This window comes from Neopelma chrysocephalum, unplaced genomic scaffold, assembly GCF_003984885.1.
Source record: "Neopelma chrysocephalum unplaced genomic scaffold, ASM398488v2 Primary Assembly neopelma1_97034, whole genome shotgun sequence".
Taxonomy (NCBI): Eukaryota; Metazoa; Chordata; class Aves; order Passeriformes; family Pipridae; genus Neopelma; species Neopelma chrysocephalum.
The window spans coordinates 2,425,873-2,442,158 of record NW_020925676.1 but is presented as its reverse complement, the minus strand read 5'-3'; the positions used below and the strand labels follow the sequence as shown (position 1 = coordinate 2,442,158).

At 39.6% G+C, this 16,286-nt stretch overlaps 1 protein-coding gene across 1 annotated transcript in view; it reads left to right on the top strand.

The window, feature by feature from the left end:
• LOC113961110 (colorectal mutant cancer protein) overlaps positions 1-16,286 on the top strand; it is a 64,392-nt gene that overhangs the window by 37,497 nt on the left and 10,609 nt on the right. Inside the window, exons 11-13 of the mRNA XM_027671169.1 lie at positions 4,821-5,055; positions 10,959-11,165; positions 12,184-12,281. Of these exons, the coding sequence (XP_027526970.1) occupies positions 4,821-5,055; positions 10,959-11,165; positions 12,184-12,281 (540 nt within the window). The remainder of the gene's footprint in view (positions 1-4,820; positions 5,056-10,958; positions 11,166-12,183; positions 12,282-16,286) is intronic.

The window sequence follows — 16,286 nt, the reverse complement described above, 5'->3', positions numbered from 1 at the left end:
TACACAGTTTTGGGTTACACCCATCCAGGGATGAATTGGTCCCAGCCATTCTAACCAGGACAGATCTCTATCAGTAAATACTCTATCTCAAGTTTTAAAAATTGAAGATTTTGTCTTTAAATTTCCTCTCCCTGACATTCTGGATCCTTCTTGTTTCTCTCCAGGCCCCTAGTCCTACTTTTTGGAGTTATCCTGCCTGTGACACCAGCATTCTCAACTCATTTCGCGTGTGCTCTCTTGTCACTCAGCACTCTGCTACTCCAGACAGACATCCATTCCCACAAACCTCCAGCACTCTATGGTTCTTTGATGCTCGTGGTTTCCATTTCCTTTACATTTTTATTACAGTGCAATCTGAGCAGAGATAGCAAAGCAGACTGTGGATTTCTAACTGTTCCTGGAGGCTTAATGATTTTGTCTTAAAGAACTCTACCTAGGTTTGTCACCCAGAGGGTGCTGGAACAGGCTCCCCAGGACAGTGGTCACAGCACCAAGCCTGATGGAGTTCAAGAAGCGTTTGGACAATGCTCTCAGGCACACAATGTGATTCTTGGGGCTGTCGTGTGCAGAGCTAAGTGTTGGACTTTGATGATCCTTGTGGGTCTCTTCCAACTCAGGATGTTCTGTGATTCTATGAAGTTCTATAAAACTGGGGAGTAGAACGTGCCAACGTCATCAGTGAGTGCTGTGTGAACAACCATTTGGGGACCACTGCACTGAAATTAAAATATTTTTACAATATGTGATTCAAACATACTTTGAGTCTGCAAAACTGATTTTTTGCCATAGCTGTTTTAGTGTTGCAGGCTTTTAGTTGCAGATATGTATTGCTACCTTTTCCTTTGAAACCAACTGAAGAGGTAGTGAGATGTTGAAAACTATCTTTTGCTGAGAATTGTGACAAATGAGTAATTCTTCCTGTTGTTGGAAATCCTGTAGACTATGGATTTACAGTGAAATTGTTGACCCATCTTGAGCTTTGAAATTTCAAATGAGATTCTGAATGTCGAATCACTGAACACATTACTGAGAATAAACATTTGGTGAGCCATTAGTGGCAAGTGGCTAAAGACTGCAAAAGGGAGCAACTGAAAAGAAAATAAATGCAATGAAAGAGCATCTAAATTCATTTGGCTGGCAGCAGCACTACAATAATGTTGCCTATTCAGTTTTTGAAAATAGAAATCAGTTTGCAGTGTAGTTGGAAGTTGTAATCGTTTTAAATGGACAGAAGCTAACTATGGAACATATATGGCCAACAAGGTTTGACTGATTACACCTTTAGAAGGAACCGAAAGAGAAGGAGTCCAGTTGTAACACTGACTGAAAAAGATGTATTTTATTATCTGCTATGCTAGCAAGCCCGAGCTTACAACTGGACTCATGGAGGGAGGGATCTGGTCTCTTATACACAAAGGCAGTTCTCTTCAGTATTATGCAGTGTCACAGAATATCTGCACTCAGTCAACTGTCGGAATATATCTCTCATCAGAATTATCTCAGATATCAGATAAGACACTGACAGACAAGATTATCTTGGCTGAAGCATGCAAATAAGTTCTTTAGAAATATCCAAAGAGATATCTCAGTGTTATCTGTGCAACACTTTGTTGCTGCACTGAAGCAGTCTCAGAAGGAAGCAGGGTAGTTTACCAAAAGTTGTAATTCTAGCCAAATAGACTCTTGTTTGCCATTTGCCTGGTTGAAGTATTTGTTGGTTTCTCAGGAAGTTAATATCTTTTGGCATTGTGCTGTTCCAGATCTCAAGCAACATATATACTGTGTACCAAGTGCTTTCTTTAAAGTGTTAGGTTGTGTGCAGACATTAAAGCAAGTTCGGTATCTTAAGTGTTATCTTAGTTCTATCAACTTTTGTATTATCCACTCAATTGCTGAATTGCTTATTTATTTATTGACTTGATTTTTAACAGACAAAATGATGCTTATATAGGGATTTGTGGACAAATTTTTGTAGTGTACAGAAATTACTCACAGACAAGCACTGTTGAAAGCGTCCTTTGTATCCATCCACTGCATTTTATACACACACATGCATGCCAGCAAATAAGACTCCACATTATGCTATACCAGGCCACGTTTTCCATAAATTGTATATGAAAATTAATTTGACATCATCCAGGCATGACATCATTGTAAAAGACTCGAGGGATGAAGCAAGTGTGAAGAATATTTCTCTTTGCTTTTTCTGAATGCAATAGCAGTGAGAGTGAGCAGATTGATGTTGTATTCCCTCCAGCTGTGATGAAATTGTGATCCTTTTTCTGTCCTGACCTACACACTGGAGAAATGAGGAACTGCACATCTTTTGCAACAGTTTCCTGTGGTTTTTGGATGGATACATTACCCTATAAATGTTTTCCTTTGTCCTGATTGCTGTCAGAAGGGAGGGTGATATCTGAAATTCAGGATGATATGCGCACCAGGTATCATCCCTTACGCAGAGCAGCAATGGACTAGCATTGTGGCTGTGGAGAGCTGTGTGGTGGGGCTTTGGGGGAACAAACCCTGGAAGAGCTGCCATGGGAGCTCAGAAACACTGCAGTGTTGTTTCTGTCCCTCATCGTGCAGCCTCCTTTTTACAACAGCCCACAGTGAGCTTTGTGCCCAGCTGCTCCCAGTCTTCTGGATGGCAGCTTGCTGCTAAATGCTGTGGGGGAGAGGGAGGGTTCTAACTCCTTTGTGTGCTAGCTGAGACAGGTTCCTCACTAAGCTCCCCTCAACTTCTTAAAAAAAAAAAAAGGAAACAAAAATTAAAAGAGCAGCTTGCTAGCAATTCACCAGAGGAGCCAACTTAGCTGCAGGCAGGCAGGCAGCCAGGACTGAAGTAAAACCAGCCTGAGTATCCCTGGCAACAGCCCAGACTGCCTTCCTTAGTTTGGACTGCACTCCCCTAAAATATATGTGCATAGCTGTGGGTCTTTAAGGGCCAAAATCTGTGACTATCCAGTGAGTATGAAGTCAAGCTCAACATAACAATAGACTTCCAGCATTTTTCTACTCAGGTTTCAGCAAGAGAGCTAGGTTTTCTTTCCTTTGCAACCAAAAACTGAGGTGAGGTCTTTGCGCTCCAATATTTGAAGCCTGTGTAGACTTTAAAAGCTGTCCTTACTCCAACAACAGCTGTTTTACAATTAATCCAGAAAAGCTGTGCAATTGCTTTCTTTGGATGCTGAGGAAAATTGCAACATGACTTCAGTACAGAATTACCTATTTTTCACATTGTCTATCCTCGTAATTTTTCTATCAATATGTACTTCAGTGAGATATCCTTAGGCTCAGTAAAGCAGGTAGGTACTGAGTGCTTTTAGTTTCACTGCAAATGGAAATGGATGAAAACAAAAGCAAAGACCAATTTACAGTTGTGGCAACTGTGGCAGGCACCTCTTATCCCTCAGAAAAGGAAGGAATAATGTGAAATTGACAGAGAACTGTAGTCAAGAACTGTAATGCAATATTTCATGAGGGGGAAGGATTTTGAGAAATCTTTTTAGACCTGCCAATTCTCCATCTTCTCCGAGGCTGTGCTTAGAATTTGTGGGAAGATTGGCAATTATTTGAAGCACTTTAAAAACAACGTAACTTTAGCTGAAGTAGAACCAAAAGAGAAAAACTAAGACTATCTTGATAGACTTCCCCTTTTTCACATTCACAGTATTTAGGACAACATTCTGGATCTCACAGTGTGTGGTGGGTGGGACTTTTTTTCTTAGTACAAAAATGTTGAACAGCAGTGCAATTTGATACAGAAAGTGATTTATTCCCCTGCTGATAACTGAGATCATCTAGCATTCCAGACAGGCACAGTTAATGGATGACTTATGCCTCACCCGGCAGCTGATTACAGGACCTCAGGAGACAGCAGGCAGCTTTGAGTGAAACAACATGGCATTTTATTTTCCTTTTAGTGTTATTGCAGTTATATTCAGCCCTGGAATGCTACAGCTATATCAGTCTCGGCCCCCTGCAGAACTGGCATGCACATAGGTGGGTGGGCAGCACTGAGCCACCAACTGCTCTAATTCTTAGCACCATTATCCTCCCTTTCTGCGATCTGTGTAAACATCTGTGGGGCAGAGTAATGGGCCGACATTTCTTTGGTCCCTGTAGATAAGATTCACCAAGTCTTTTATTATGACTTTTTATTAAAATTCCTGCTAACCTGTGGGTTGGCTTTAAAATCCTCCAGCCCTGAAGGAATGCCAGTATACTGAGGAGTACACCTTAAAATGAACTGAAAGATGCTATCTCCTGGCATCTGTCAGTGGAGTTTTGCTCAGGTTGATTCCTCAAAGTATCCATTAAAATATCTGAGACGATAATTGGCCATCAGCAGAGATAAATCAGGTCTGGGCTGATTCTTTTTTCTTAGCAGATATTTCTTCCCAAAAAAGATGAAGACTCATTATCAGAGCAGCAGAAAGAAGCTTGGTTATTGCTAAGAAATCTTAAGAAGCTTTTTGCTTTTTTTTTCTTAATTTAAAAAAAGGATTTTTCCAGAAGACACCATTTCAGAAAAAGCAATTCGGTTACACATGACTAAATATCTGGCTTTGCAGAGAAGTTGTCGCATGATTCAATTTTCTCATGCAGCTTAGAGAATTAATTTCTTTTCTGAATTTGTCACACCCCTCTGCATCTTCTGAACATTGCAATGCCCAGTCCATGCTACATGTGTCCTTTCTGTGAACTTTTAAGTAAGACTCATATGTGTTGGTGAAGTATTGGGAGAGTGTTTGATGTAAAAATTGAGATTTTGTTCCAAATGTTGTTTTTTCTAATACCATTCTTTCTCTTTCCAGTACCACCAGCTCAACTGCAAGCAGCTGTGATACGGAATTTACAAAGGAGGATGAGCAGCGGCTGAAGGATTACATCCAGCAGTTGAAAAATGACAGGGCAGCAGTGAAACTGACAATGCTGGAGCTGGAAAGCATCCACATTGATCCCCTTAGTTATGACGTTAAGCCACGGGGAGACAGCCAGAGGCTAGACCTGGAAAATGCAGTCCTGATGCAGGAACTTATGGCAATGAAGGTATTTTATTTATAACCAGGGGGCTAAATGCATTGCTGACAATGCCCCTGTGCTCCAGAACATGCTCAGTCACGCATGGGAGGCTTGGGTAGAGATCACTGGGTAATAAAGGGTAACTTTGTTGAAACACATAATCTGGACTGAAAATCCAGTAGTTACAAAGTGACAGAAGGCAATGCATTAATGGTGAAGAGCTGTGTGTGTTTTGAATTAGACAGGAACTTGATCTGTGGATCTAAACTTGAAATGCTCTTCTTGACAAACCAGATGCTCTGTTTGAGAGGTATGGCAGCTGAGTTGCTCAAGGGTGACCAAAAACATGATACAGCACTTCCCAAGAGACAGTTCACCACTTCACTTCCAAGCTTGCAAATGTGCATCACGAATATTTGTGAACTGAAGCAGAACAAATTCACCTCCTTTTAATGTAGCTGTGGGAGGAAGAATGGTCTGTCAGAAGGTGTCACCCCTAATACTCTCTGGCAGTCATAAGTCCTTATCTGTTCTAAGCACTGTGTTGCAATCTGTAGCTCAGTTCAGAGTCTGAGCAAAGAGTAGGATGTGTAATAACTTCAGTTACAGGGGTTTGGAGAAAACTCTGGTTTATATGTCCAATTCTAAAGATGTGATATGGAAAACCTGACTTTTGTTGACCAGGTATAGAGCTTATATCATTTTAAGTCTGTCTTCTGTATTGACTTTGAGAGGTGGACTAAACCATAGGAACATATCAAAGGAAATACAAGTAGGCAATTCTGTATGTATGCATTCAGAACTTGTCTGGTTTGGCTAAGTTTAAGTAAGTTTAATTTCTGCATTTTAGTAAGTAGTATTTTAGTCAGCTAATGGCAGACATGTCAGCTGATGGTATCAAGTGGGACAGCAAATCCTAATAGTTTCATAAACTTCTAAAGCTTTAGATTTTTATTCAAATGTGCTCCTTCTGGCTAACTGGTATCTTAGTAATGATAATTGTATTCTTAGTGGTGCTGCCTTTCCATGATAACAAATATAATTTTGCAATAATGCATTCATTATTTGCAGTTCAGAAGAAAGATTGCTTGCTACCTGTCAGAAGATTTAAAGTTATGTTACTTGTTTGAACATGTGGCCACAGCAATATTTTCCCCATAACTAAAGCATGCAAGATGTACTGGAAGACATTTGTTGATAATTATATGTGTATTTCAGATATCATGCATCATTCTCCTGCAGGCAAACTGCAGAGCTATCTATTGTGATTAGTGCCCTTGCATTCCCTGATTGGCAGAAACACCAGCAGTTGCATATCATAATTTCTGGTACAGTTTGGAGCACTGGTAATCCTTTTGTTCACTCAACAATCATCTAACTTGGTTTTGACATACGGCATCTGTTCATAACTTTTGGTTGGACCTATCACACTGGGTTTTCACTGCAGGAATTACCCCTGGAAGAAGAAATCTTTCTTCTTCGTTGAGTTGTGTGCATTGCAAACAGAATAGATACACGTTAAACATAGGTGGCTGAAGTCACCTTCAGTCCTTTCCAGTACAGAGAAACTGACAGTACTGTTATTAATTGTAATTTCTTGTACTTTGCTGGAATTCACAATGCAGGAAAACCTTAGGTTTCTGAAAGAGACATTGTGAAAACTCAAGTTTGTCAAAGCTTGGAATGCATTTGTTGGTTCATGATCTTCTGCTCAGAAATTGAAAACTCCTGCCTTTCTTCTATGCATGAAGCATTACAAAAGGCGCAGCTACACTCTGCTTGCTTTGGTTGCCAGAGAATGTATTACCTTTTTAGCATCCACGATTGTTGCTCAGGTCTACATTATACCTTGCTCATATGTTTAGCAAAATATAGCGTGGTTGAACCTAAAGTCAGGACTCATGGATATATTGGCTTTCTGAGTATGTTTTTTGTGTCTGTTATTTGAAACATGTACCTCATACAGAATAGCATATGCATCTGCCTGCTTCTGAGACAAATAGAGGATTTAAACTTCCTTACGGTATTTCATTTGACTTGAAGCAAATGGGCTCATCTGTGCTGCAGAAGACTTCATTGTGTATCAGCTTTTAATTTTTTCCCTCCCTTGCACATTCTTAGCAAGGATGATACAGCTGGACTGAGCTACTCAATAATTTCCTGCACTGCTGGGTCTTAAGATCTGTGCTGTCTTCCCAAAACTTGTATCTGTAGTGGAATCTCTGCTGCATCTTTTGGCACCTTCCATCTATAATTCCCGGTAAAAACTGACCTCTACATCAGTCTGAAAATGCTTGTACACCAGTAGTTCTTCATTATTGATTAAAAAGATGGTTTGAGGGTGGTTTCTCTGTTGCCGTGTTTATTATTTTTTTACTGGTCCAGAGCGTAAGATGTAGTGGTCTGCCAGTACTTCTGTAAAATCCAGTTCTTTGCTTCAAGCAATAATTAACCTGTTTCCAAATATATTCTCAGCTGTGGTTTGTCATCATTCAGTGGTCTTGCTTTGAGGTCAGTTGTTGTCATGCCCCAGTTAGCAAGGAGATTATTTCTGATGGCTGTAAATAATTCTTGGTTTACACCATTTCTGCATTTCAAAGAACTTAATCTAGATAAGAAGTCTCAGCTTTCTACACTGGTAATTTTTCCTCCTTTGTCTACAGGTGGTGATAATGTTGCTCATAAGGACTGAAGAGACTTCAGTCTCTTTGTGGAAAATGTTAAGGATCCCGTTGTTCACCTTTTTTACAGCAGTTCATGCCCTTATAGATTTATATAGTAAAATACAGTTAACTAGAGCATGACATTTATCTGCTCTGATGTTTGTTTTACCTCTGATGGCTGGCAGATGCCACTTGGGTACTGTGATCCTCCTAGAGTCCTGACTTTTCATGATTTTTAGAACTTCTTGCCACATTATAGTTCTTTGCTGTTTTATTCTTCTGACATGACCACATCTGATACAAATGCTGATTTTGAAAGTTCCTTGATGTTTCTGATTATATTGAGTCAAAAGTTTTTAATTTTTATTCAAGTTTTTGCCCAAATTCAGAATTACAGTATGACCACAAGTACAAAGTATTCCTCAATATTCAATTAATTAGTCCTGACATAACTACTATAGTTGAAGGTTGTGAATTTGCGTGTATTGTTAAAGTGTTCTGCATTCATCTGGAAGAGTGACCACTTGCTACCTGCTCCTTCAGGGTTTCATTTTGTAAATACCACTGGTGCTTTAGGCACACACTCTGAAGAATCAGATGTGTTAAACTGCAAGATGTTTCACAGCAACCTGTAATTAGAAGAAAAGGGGTATAGTAAATATACAAAGCTGGCGTTTTAATTTAAATTAAATTTAGATGCTATCTTTAGAGAATATATTTTCATGGGAAAAATTGCTGCATATGTGAAGACTAACTCTCTAACTAAACCTGAACTCCTTGAATTTTCCCATATAACACGTAGCTGTTGCCATCCTGCCTCACAGATTGTATGTGTCCATACCACTATCCTCAACTGTAGTTTTAATTTTTAGCTTCAACCTTTCCTTCCTGTTCCTTCCCTGAAAGCCTCTGTAAGACACTGGCTGAGAGCTTTTCCACTTTTCCCCTGCTTTTTCCCCTGCTTTGTCTTTGCTTCTTTACTTCCAAATCACATTTGTTTTAACATGAGAAAACTAAACATATGGGAAGTGCACGATATGTCTTCTGGGAGAGGATGCAAACTGGTGAATTCATATATATGATTTAAACTTACTGTCTTCACAAACAAAGAAGTTAACTGTTGATCCTTAGGTTTATTTTGAGCTTGAATACGTTAAAATTAAAATAACTTAAAATATAATTAAAATAAGTTAAAAATTTTAGGTGGTGAGGCAAATCAGTTCCACAGATTCATTGTTGTAGTGGTTAAATTCACTTTTTTATTTTAGGAAATAGATGTCCCTCATTTTTAGGCTGAATTTGCCTAGCTTCAGCTTCCAGCCAGGGAAGATCTGTCATAACCATCATACCACATAGATAGCCTTCTATCAAGAGTATCTTTTATTCATATAAGTGTCAAAACACTCTATTCAAATTACTTCTCAGCCTTCACTAAGCAGGCTAAGTAGATTAATGGCTTTAGAAATAGAGGCTTAAGAAGCTAAATGCATACACTTGAGTATATCAGACCATCCAGTTCAACTCCTATAACTAAATATCCCTATCATTATTTATCAGTATTATTTATGTATTTACTGTTGACAAAGGAAATTAATGGTAAGTTTGCCTAACAACTAAATTTGTGTAAACCACATTGAATGACACTGGCTGTGCTTCTAGCCTTCAGTTCACAAACAAGCAGATGATTTTGAGGTATGGATTTCATTTTTGCATTATTGGTGATTCTGAATAAGCTGATGATTACCTATGGTGGTTGTAACTGTGATACACCTGCGTGCACTGCTTACACTTAATCCAGACAGCAAATTTTTGGTGGCAGTCATAGATTCTCTTCTACATGAAAAGTTAGTAGAAATTTGTGTTTGTATAATCTCTGCTATTAATGGCTTTAATACAAAAAGCATTATTTTTTAAGGATAAGGTAAGATACCTCTGATTTTTTTTATTAGAATATTTTTTGTTTGTTAAAAATAAAATTAAAAATAGTGACTTGTTCCTAGGCTGGCCACAGAACAAGAAACTTCTATTTTTGAGAAGTGTTTACACAGTGAACAAGTTTAGAACTGAATGGTAATACAGAAAATGTCTGCATTAACTCAATAGTCATCCATGAGGAAACCTAGCACAAGACAAGCTCAGCAGCGAGAACATGATTCTAGGTTGGAGTCTTTTTTTGGTTTTGGGAGTCTTCTGTTTGTTTGCTGGTGTTGTTTAGCACATAATGTAAATTACATTTTAGTTCTATCTCTTTAAAGGTTTTGTGGATACTGAGTTTTTCTGGCTTTAGAAAATAACTAGGAATTTTGTAGAAGAAACTTTTCTGAAGTGCTTTTAAACACAAAGATCCTTCTGGTTCAAGATATCCATCAGCTGCCTTACATGGGAGGCTGGGAGCATATGCTGAAAGAAGGGTCATTGCACTCATGCCCTGCTCTTAAACTTCTGCCCAGCCACTGTCAGACAGATGTTAAAACAGAGGTCTGTCCCCAAATATCAGTTGTTGTGTTACAGTAGGTGACAGCCCTGTCATAAACATCAGAGTGGCAGAAGAATTGCACACAAGAATGAGCTCTCAGAATTCAGCTTCTCTCTGTGAAGTCAATCCCCTGTGGATCGTATTTATGGAAGAATATAATTGAGTGCAATTTTGTCAAACTTAAGTTGTGTATATTTGGCTATTCTGGTTTTCTAGAGAAGGGAAATTAAAAATGGACATCTGATGGTGCCATACCAAGTTGCCCTTATTGACTTAACTCATTCTACCACAGAGGCTGGTATTACAGAGTGGGAATATGTGACCTGTGTGTGCTGTCCTAGTCCCTCAAACCTCTTCCACTCTAATGAGATAAATTCTTATGTATCAATAAGAAACTGAAATCTGGAATTTAGGGAGGTTTTTGACAGGAAAGTAATACACTTCTGGTTTTAAGACAGTGGTCTCTGAAGGGCAAAGTAGAACCAAAGAAATTTCAGCAGCTGTGGCTACTCTCTCATCCTTGATAGTCTAGTTTCAGCACCACGCTAGTGGCTATGAGCTTATTTCTGAGGCTGATACTGAAGTGGCACAGCTCATCATACTCAGACTCAAGATGTACTAGTCTTTTGACAAATATGCTATGTGACTATAAAAAGGCATGTGGGTGCTGATGGTGTTCTCCACTAAAAGAACACTTGGGTTATAGGAGTGGATGAAAATCTTGTTTAACCTCTTCTTCCTCTAGATATATAGTCCCATGAATCAGCATGCTGATAATGTTTCTTCAACAGGAGGAGATGGCAGAGCTCAAGGCACAGCTTTACCTGCTAGAGAAGGAGAAGAAGGCATTGGAATTGAAACTGAGCACTCGAGAGGCCCAGGAGCAGGCCTACCTCGTCCACATTGAGCACTTGAAATCTGAAGTGGAAGAACAAAAAGAGCAGAGAATGAGGTCTCTCAGCTCAGCCAGCAGTGGAAGCAAAGACAAACTGGGCAAGGTCAGGAATAAAGCTAAGTTTCCAAAGTCGTAAACATGATTAATTATACCACTCCCCTCCCTGTAGCAGTCTTTAGCATGTTAATCATTCTTCTCTTTTGTCTATATGTAGATCTTTTCTCTCTTCTCCAGTTGTTAGGCGATTCCTTCAGTGCTGTGACTTATGAGGACTTTGCAGAATTGTTGTTAAGCCTGGGCAAAAATAAGGTTGTTTTGAGGAGGATTACCACAAGCCCAGTCTTGGCAAACATACAAGTTGCTGTGGTTGAACGTGTGTCTTGCCTTTTGCCACTCACTGGAAACAGTGGAAGGGATGGAATATAAGCAAAATGCCATCCTCCCCCAAACACAAAATTTGAAAAAATTAGCTCTCATTCCTTTGAAGCAGTTAGAGCATTGTAATGACAGTCTCTTTCTCCAAGTCAATTTGTAATAATTTGAGAATGAAGGCTTTTTCTCCCCTTATTATAATGCAAAATAAACAGATTTCTGCATTAACTGTATTAATTTGCATTAAGAAATAGATACCTGGAAAAACTTTACTGTATTAATTTGCATTAAGAAATAGACACCTGGAAAAACTTAAGACCTCTTATTTTAGTGCTGTATCCCCAGATAACCCTCAGTAGTGTGTTCAAAAACAAAATCCAGAGCTAGTGTATAACTGTCTTTCTTACTTGATTCTGGCAATGCATCATCTGAATTTTTTGATCCCAGCAGTTTTTTGTTTCAAGTGTGGTGTCAAAAGAAATATAGGGAAATCACCAGCAGTTTTACACACTAGCAGAATTCTGCAAATTGATGAGCTGTGGTGGTTTAGGATACATTTAGGGGGATTTGTGAAGTGTTAATCCATTTAGTCTATTTCTTGGTATGTTGATACACTGCCATGTTGCTGTAATATTGTGATGTTTATTTCACCTTCATTTTACAAGTAGCTGTTACCTAAGTGGTTCTCAGAATTTTCCAGTTAAGATGGTGAGTAGTTTTGAACTAGATGGTGTTTCCTCCTTTCTCAGGAATGCAGTGATGGCACCGCAGCCCCGTTAACTCTTGCTGAGCTGAGACCATACACTGAGAGTGAACTGACTACTGAGCTGACAAACGCACTCAGGAGGTAAGCAGCTTTCCTCACCAGGGACACCACTTGTCCTGTAGGCCCGGGGCAAGGCTTTGTTCTGAGCCTTTGCTCTTACCCTCAAGTGATTTCAAGAGTGATCACAGATTTGTCCCATGAGAAGGAAAGTGATCGAAGGTCTTCTAATGTTCCCCTCTCTTTGCTGTTTTCTTTAATCTAGTGAAAGTCTTCACATGGTGCTCAGCTCCATTCTCCTTCAGGTTCTCTAAAATTCAGTTGAATTTTAGAAATTAAACAAACCCTCAAAATGGCTGTAGTCATGGTTTTCAGCCAAGAGTGTGAGACACAAACATGACTTTTCTTGTGTGCATACAGAAAACCTTTAGTGAAGATTCGTGGTGTGTTCTTTGGTTAAGAAGGTTGGTCACAGGTTAGAACTTGGGCAGGAGTTACAGGAGTGGGAATTGCAGGCATTTTGATGACTCAGATGCTCCATTTTCTTTCTGAGTATGTAAGTGGAGCCACAGTTCAATTACAAATGACATTGTGTGAAGCATTAGCTTTCCAACAGGAGAGAAATTGATGTCTTGACAAACTGCTTTTGTCAACAGCCAGGTTTTAAGCCTAAGCTTTCAGTACAGTTATACATTAGCTAGATATTTGTTTGTGCAGCAATTTTTAGTGCACCAGCTATGTGGAAAACTTCATGACAAAGACATTCACTGTTTTGGTAGTTGTTTCAGTACTTGTTTCACCTTTTCCAAGAAATGGCTGTCTAATATCTAATCTGGTTCTTATATTTAGAACCTGTCCAAAATACTACCAAGAATTTAGGCTGGGAAGAGTGTATTTTGCTTTCCTGGTGTTTGCACCCTCTTTAATGGTGGAACGTCCTTTCAGGCAGCTGTGGTGTTTTATTCCTGAGGTGCTTTTTTCATGGGTGCAATGTATAGAGTGCCTATGGTCACTTAAGCCTGGAAGACATTGTGTAAAAAATGTAAGATCATTACTACTGCAGAATCAATACATTTCATACCATTTGCTTAGCAGTCTGGCAGTTGCTGAGTACTTAGTTTTCATGATGCAGGAAACAAAATTCCACAGTTAAAATAATCCAAACTGTCATTTGTGTGTGGGTGGATAAAACCCATTAAAAAAGTAATTTACATAAACATTGCATAGAGCCAGTGGCCTCCCCCCTGCCCCCAACTTTGCAGCCCTGGTGTGAGCTGCTTCACCAGCATTTTTTGTCTTCACTCAAGATGGGTCTTTTTCCTGCTCTTGTTACTTGCTCCTGGATTTCAAGATGATGTCAGTGACCTTAGTTAGCAGAGGCTTGAGTATAGTCATGAAATGTGGTTTGCTGACAACACAGAGAAAACAACTTTGCATTATCTACTGGGCCTTAACTTGATTAGCATGGATTTCCAGCCAGAGGCCTTGCAAGTAAACTCCGTCAGGCAGAAATGGGGAAGAAAAATAATCAGATTAAACTGTACATAAATTGTGAAGACTCCCAGTGTAATGGAAATATGACTGTACTAAATGTGATTGCTGCTGCCAATGGGGCTCAAGCACTGTTCCTGCAAACTGTGTGGACAGGGTGTTTTTCTCCTTAATCAGTGTATCAGCCCAGATTAGGCTGAATGCTTAGTCCTCCTTACCCTGAAGCTTTCTCTCAAAATCTGTCTAGCACCTGGAGAAAGGTTACTGCACCCTGTTAGTCACAGCTGTCCTAAAATATACCAGCAGTTCTTAACTGCTCTTCTAAGTAAATGGACCCTCAAATATCACAATGAAATTTATACCATCATGGATCCACTAAAGAGTTCAAAAAAATAATCAAAGTTCATTTTCCTCTGCAAGTGCTACAACAGTGCAGAATGGTCTGAGGTGGTTGTGATATCTTTAGGAATGAAGCAAACTTAACTCTATGCACTTAGCATGTGCCAATCCCTCAATACTCTTCCTGCTTGTATGGGAAAACAAGTCCTGACGCTATGTGTGAACCGAGATCCTGCTGGCTACCCTGATTACCTTCCTCACCTGCCAAAGAAGTAGGACCAGAATACAAAATAAAAATATCTTGCCTAGTATCTGTGTTTGTCAGGAGACAGGAGGGAAATATGAAAACAAGTGCGTATCGCTCTCTGTGGTCTAGAGGCAGTGTTGAAATGCCAATGTTCAGGAGCATTTCAGTACTGGTTACAATTTGTGCACACATCCAGCAATTGGACCTATCTGTTGTCTCTCCAGGCAGTAGACGCTGGTGTAGGGGACAACAGCTGCAAGGATAAGGGGAAAAATCCATTTGCTTTTCAGTCTTTCTGTTTGTCAGAGCATGTGATATCAATCAGCAGCCCTGCTTCCTGTCCCCTCCTCATCCTGTCTTTACAGAGACGAAAGCCCTGGCAGCTCCCCCTCTACTGCTTTCCCATTCTGTTCTCTATTGCTGCTAAATTGTCAGGTTCTTCTCAGTTAGTTGAAGCAGAGTGAAACCCAAATAAAACAGCAGGACATAGTTAAGGTTTGAGTTTTGGTGTAGTTTGAAAACATTTATTTGTTCATAATCTGCAAATGGCCATGCAGCAGGACAGTCTCATCCACAGAGATAGGCTGGCTTCTCTCTGCAGATGTGGATTTTTATGTAAATCTGGAATCCAGAAATGTGTTGTGAAGCTTATCCAGTTTTCATTGGTAGTGCCCATCACCAGAAATTCAAGGCAGGAGCAGTTCTTCATCTATTGTTCCATTATGTATTTGTTCTAGTACAACTCAAGATTTCCTACAGAAGTGTTCAGCATTAAAACCCCTCTTACCAGCTTTTCACAGAAATCACTTTTCTTTGTCATGATAGCTAGGCTAACTAGTAGAAATGTAAATTATCTGCAAGTTCTGAGCTGTAAAAGTTACATCTAGGTCAATAAATTTCTGATATTGCAGTCTAAACTCAGTAATGTTCCAGCCAAATGCTTTCTGTCAGAGTCTTTAACAGTTTTATTTTCCCCTCTCTCTTTTCTTAATGGAATGATGAAGTGGTTCAATAGACATGAAGCTTCTTTTTTCTTGAGTTTGACACATCCATAAACAAGCTTGTTGGCAGGAAATACTTTATTCTTGTGAGAATGAAAATGTGTTCCCAACAGCCTCATGGCCTGGCACTGACACCTTGATGATTGTGCCAGAAGCCAGTTTTATGAGAGGATCTGGTTTAATACCCCAAAATCAGACACATGACACAGTCTCTTAGGGAGACCTTAAAATAGTATTTTCCTTGCTGGTTTGCTCTGCTCTGCTGTGGCAGGGCAGGGAGAGCTGTGTATGACTTGTGTGAGTTTTGTAATTTAGTAGGTACATACCAGTGTTTGCACTAGTGCAGGTGAATGCATTAGCGGTGGCAGAAAGGATTAGAGAGGCAGGAAGAATGCCATCTTGCTTTAGCAGGGCAGTGATAATGGTGATACAACTAATCTTTTCTTCCACTAAATTCTTTCATTCTGTGAAAAATGACCAAACAGGTAAGACTGAAACTTCTCTCTCTCCCTAGGCATAGCTAGAAATGCTTTGTTTGTTGAGGTCCTCCTGCAGTCTCTCCTTGTATTTCCAATTGCTGATAGCTCTTCTGTCTCTGCAGGGTTGTATTTTGTTTATGTATTTAGACAGTCATTTATAAGCGTTAAAATGATTGGCCAGGAAGGATCTGGCAGTACTAGGTAAGGGCCATGGCAGGCAAAACACTATAACTAGACTGACTGTTCAGACCTGGGCTGCATCATCATTTGGCACAAAATTACGATCTTTGATGGCTGTGCAGGGTTACATGAATTGTGTCAGTCTAGAGGCGTTTCAGTATCTCCCTCACAAAAGAGTGACTTTCCATCTGGCAAGACAAAAAGAAGCTATGTATTTACCATGTCTGATGACTTTTAAGCTGAGATAACATATTGAGTGATGCTATTAATAGGGAAGTTGCCATGGAGAGGGGGAAGGAGTTGTAATCGATAGGACTGGCAAACAGTTCTTTTGCTCTTAATAAAATGTACA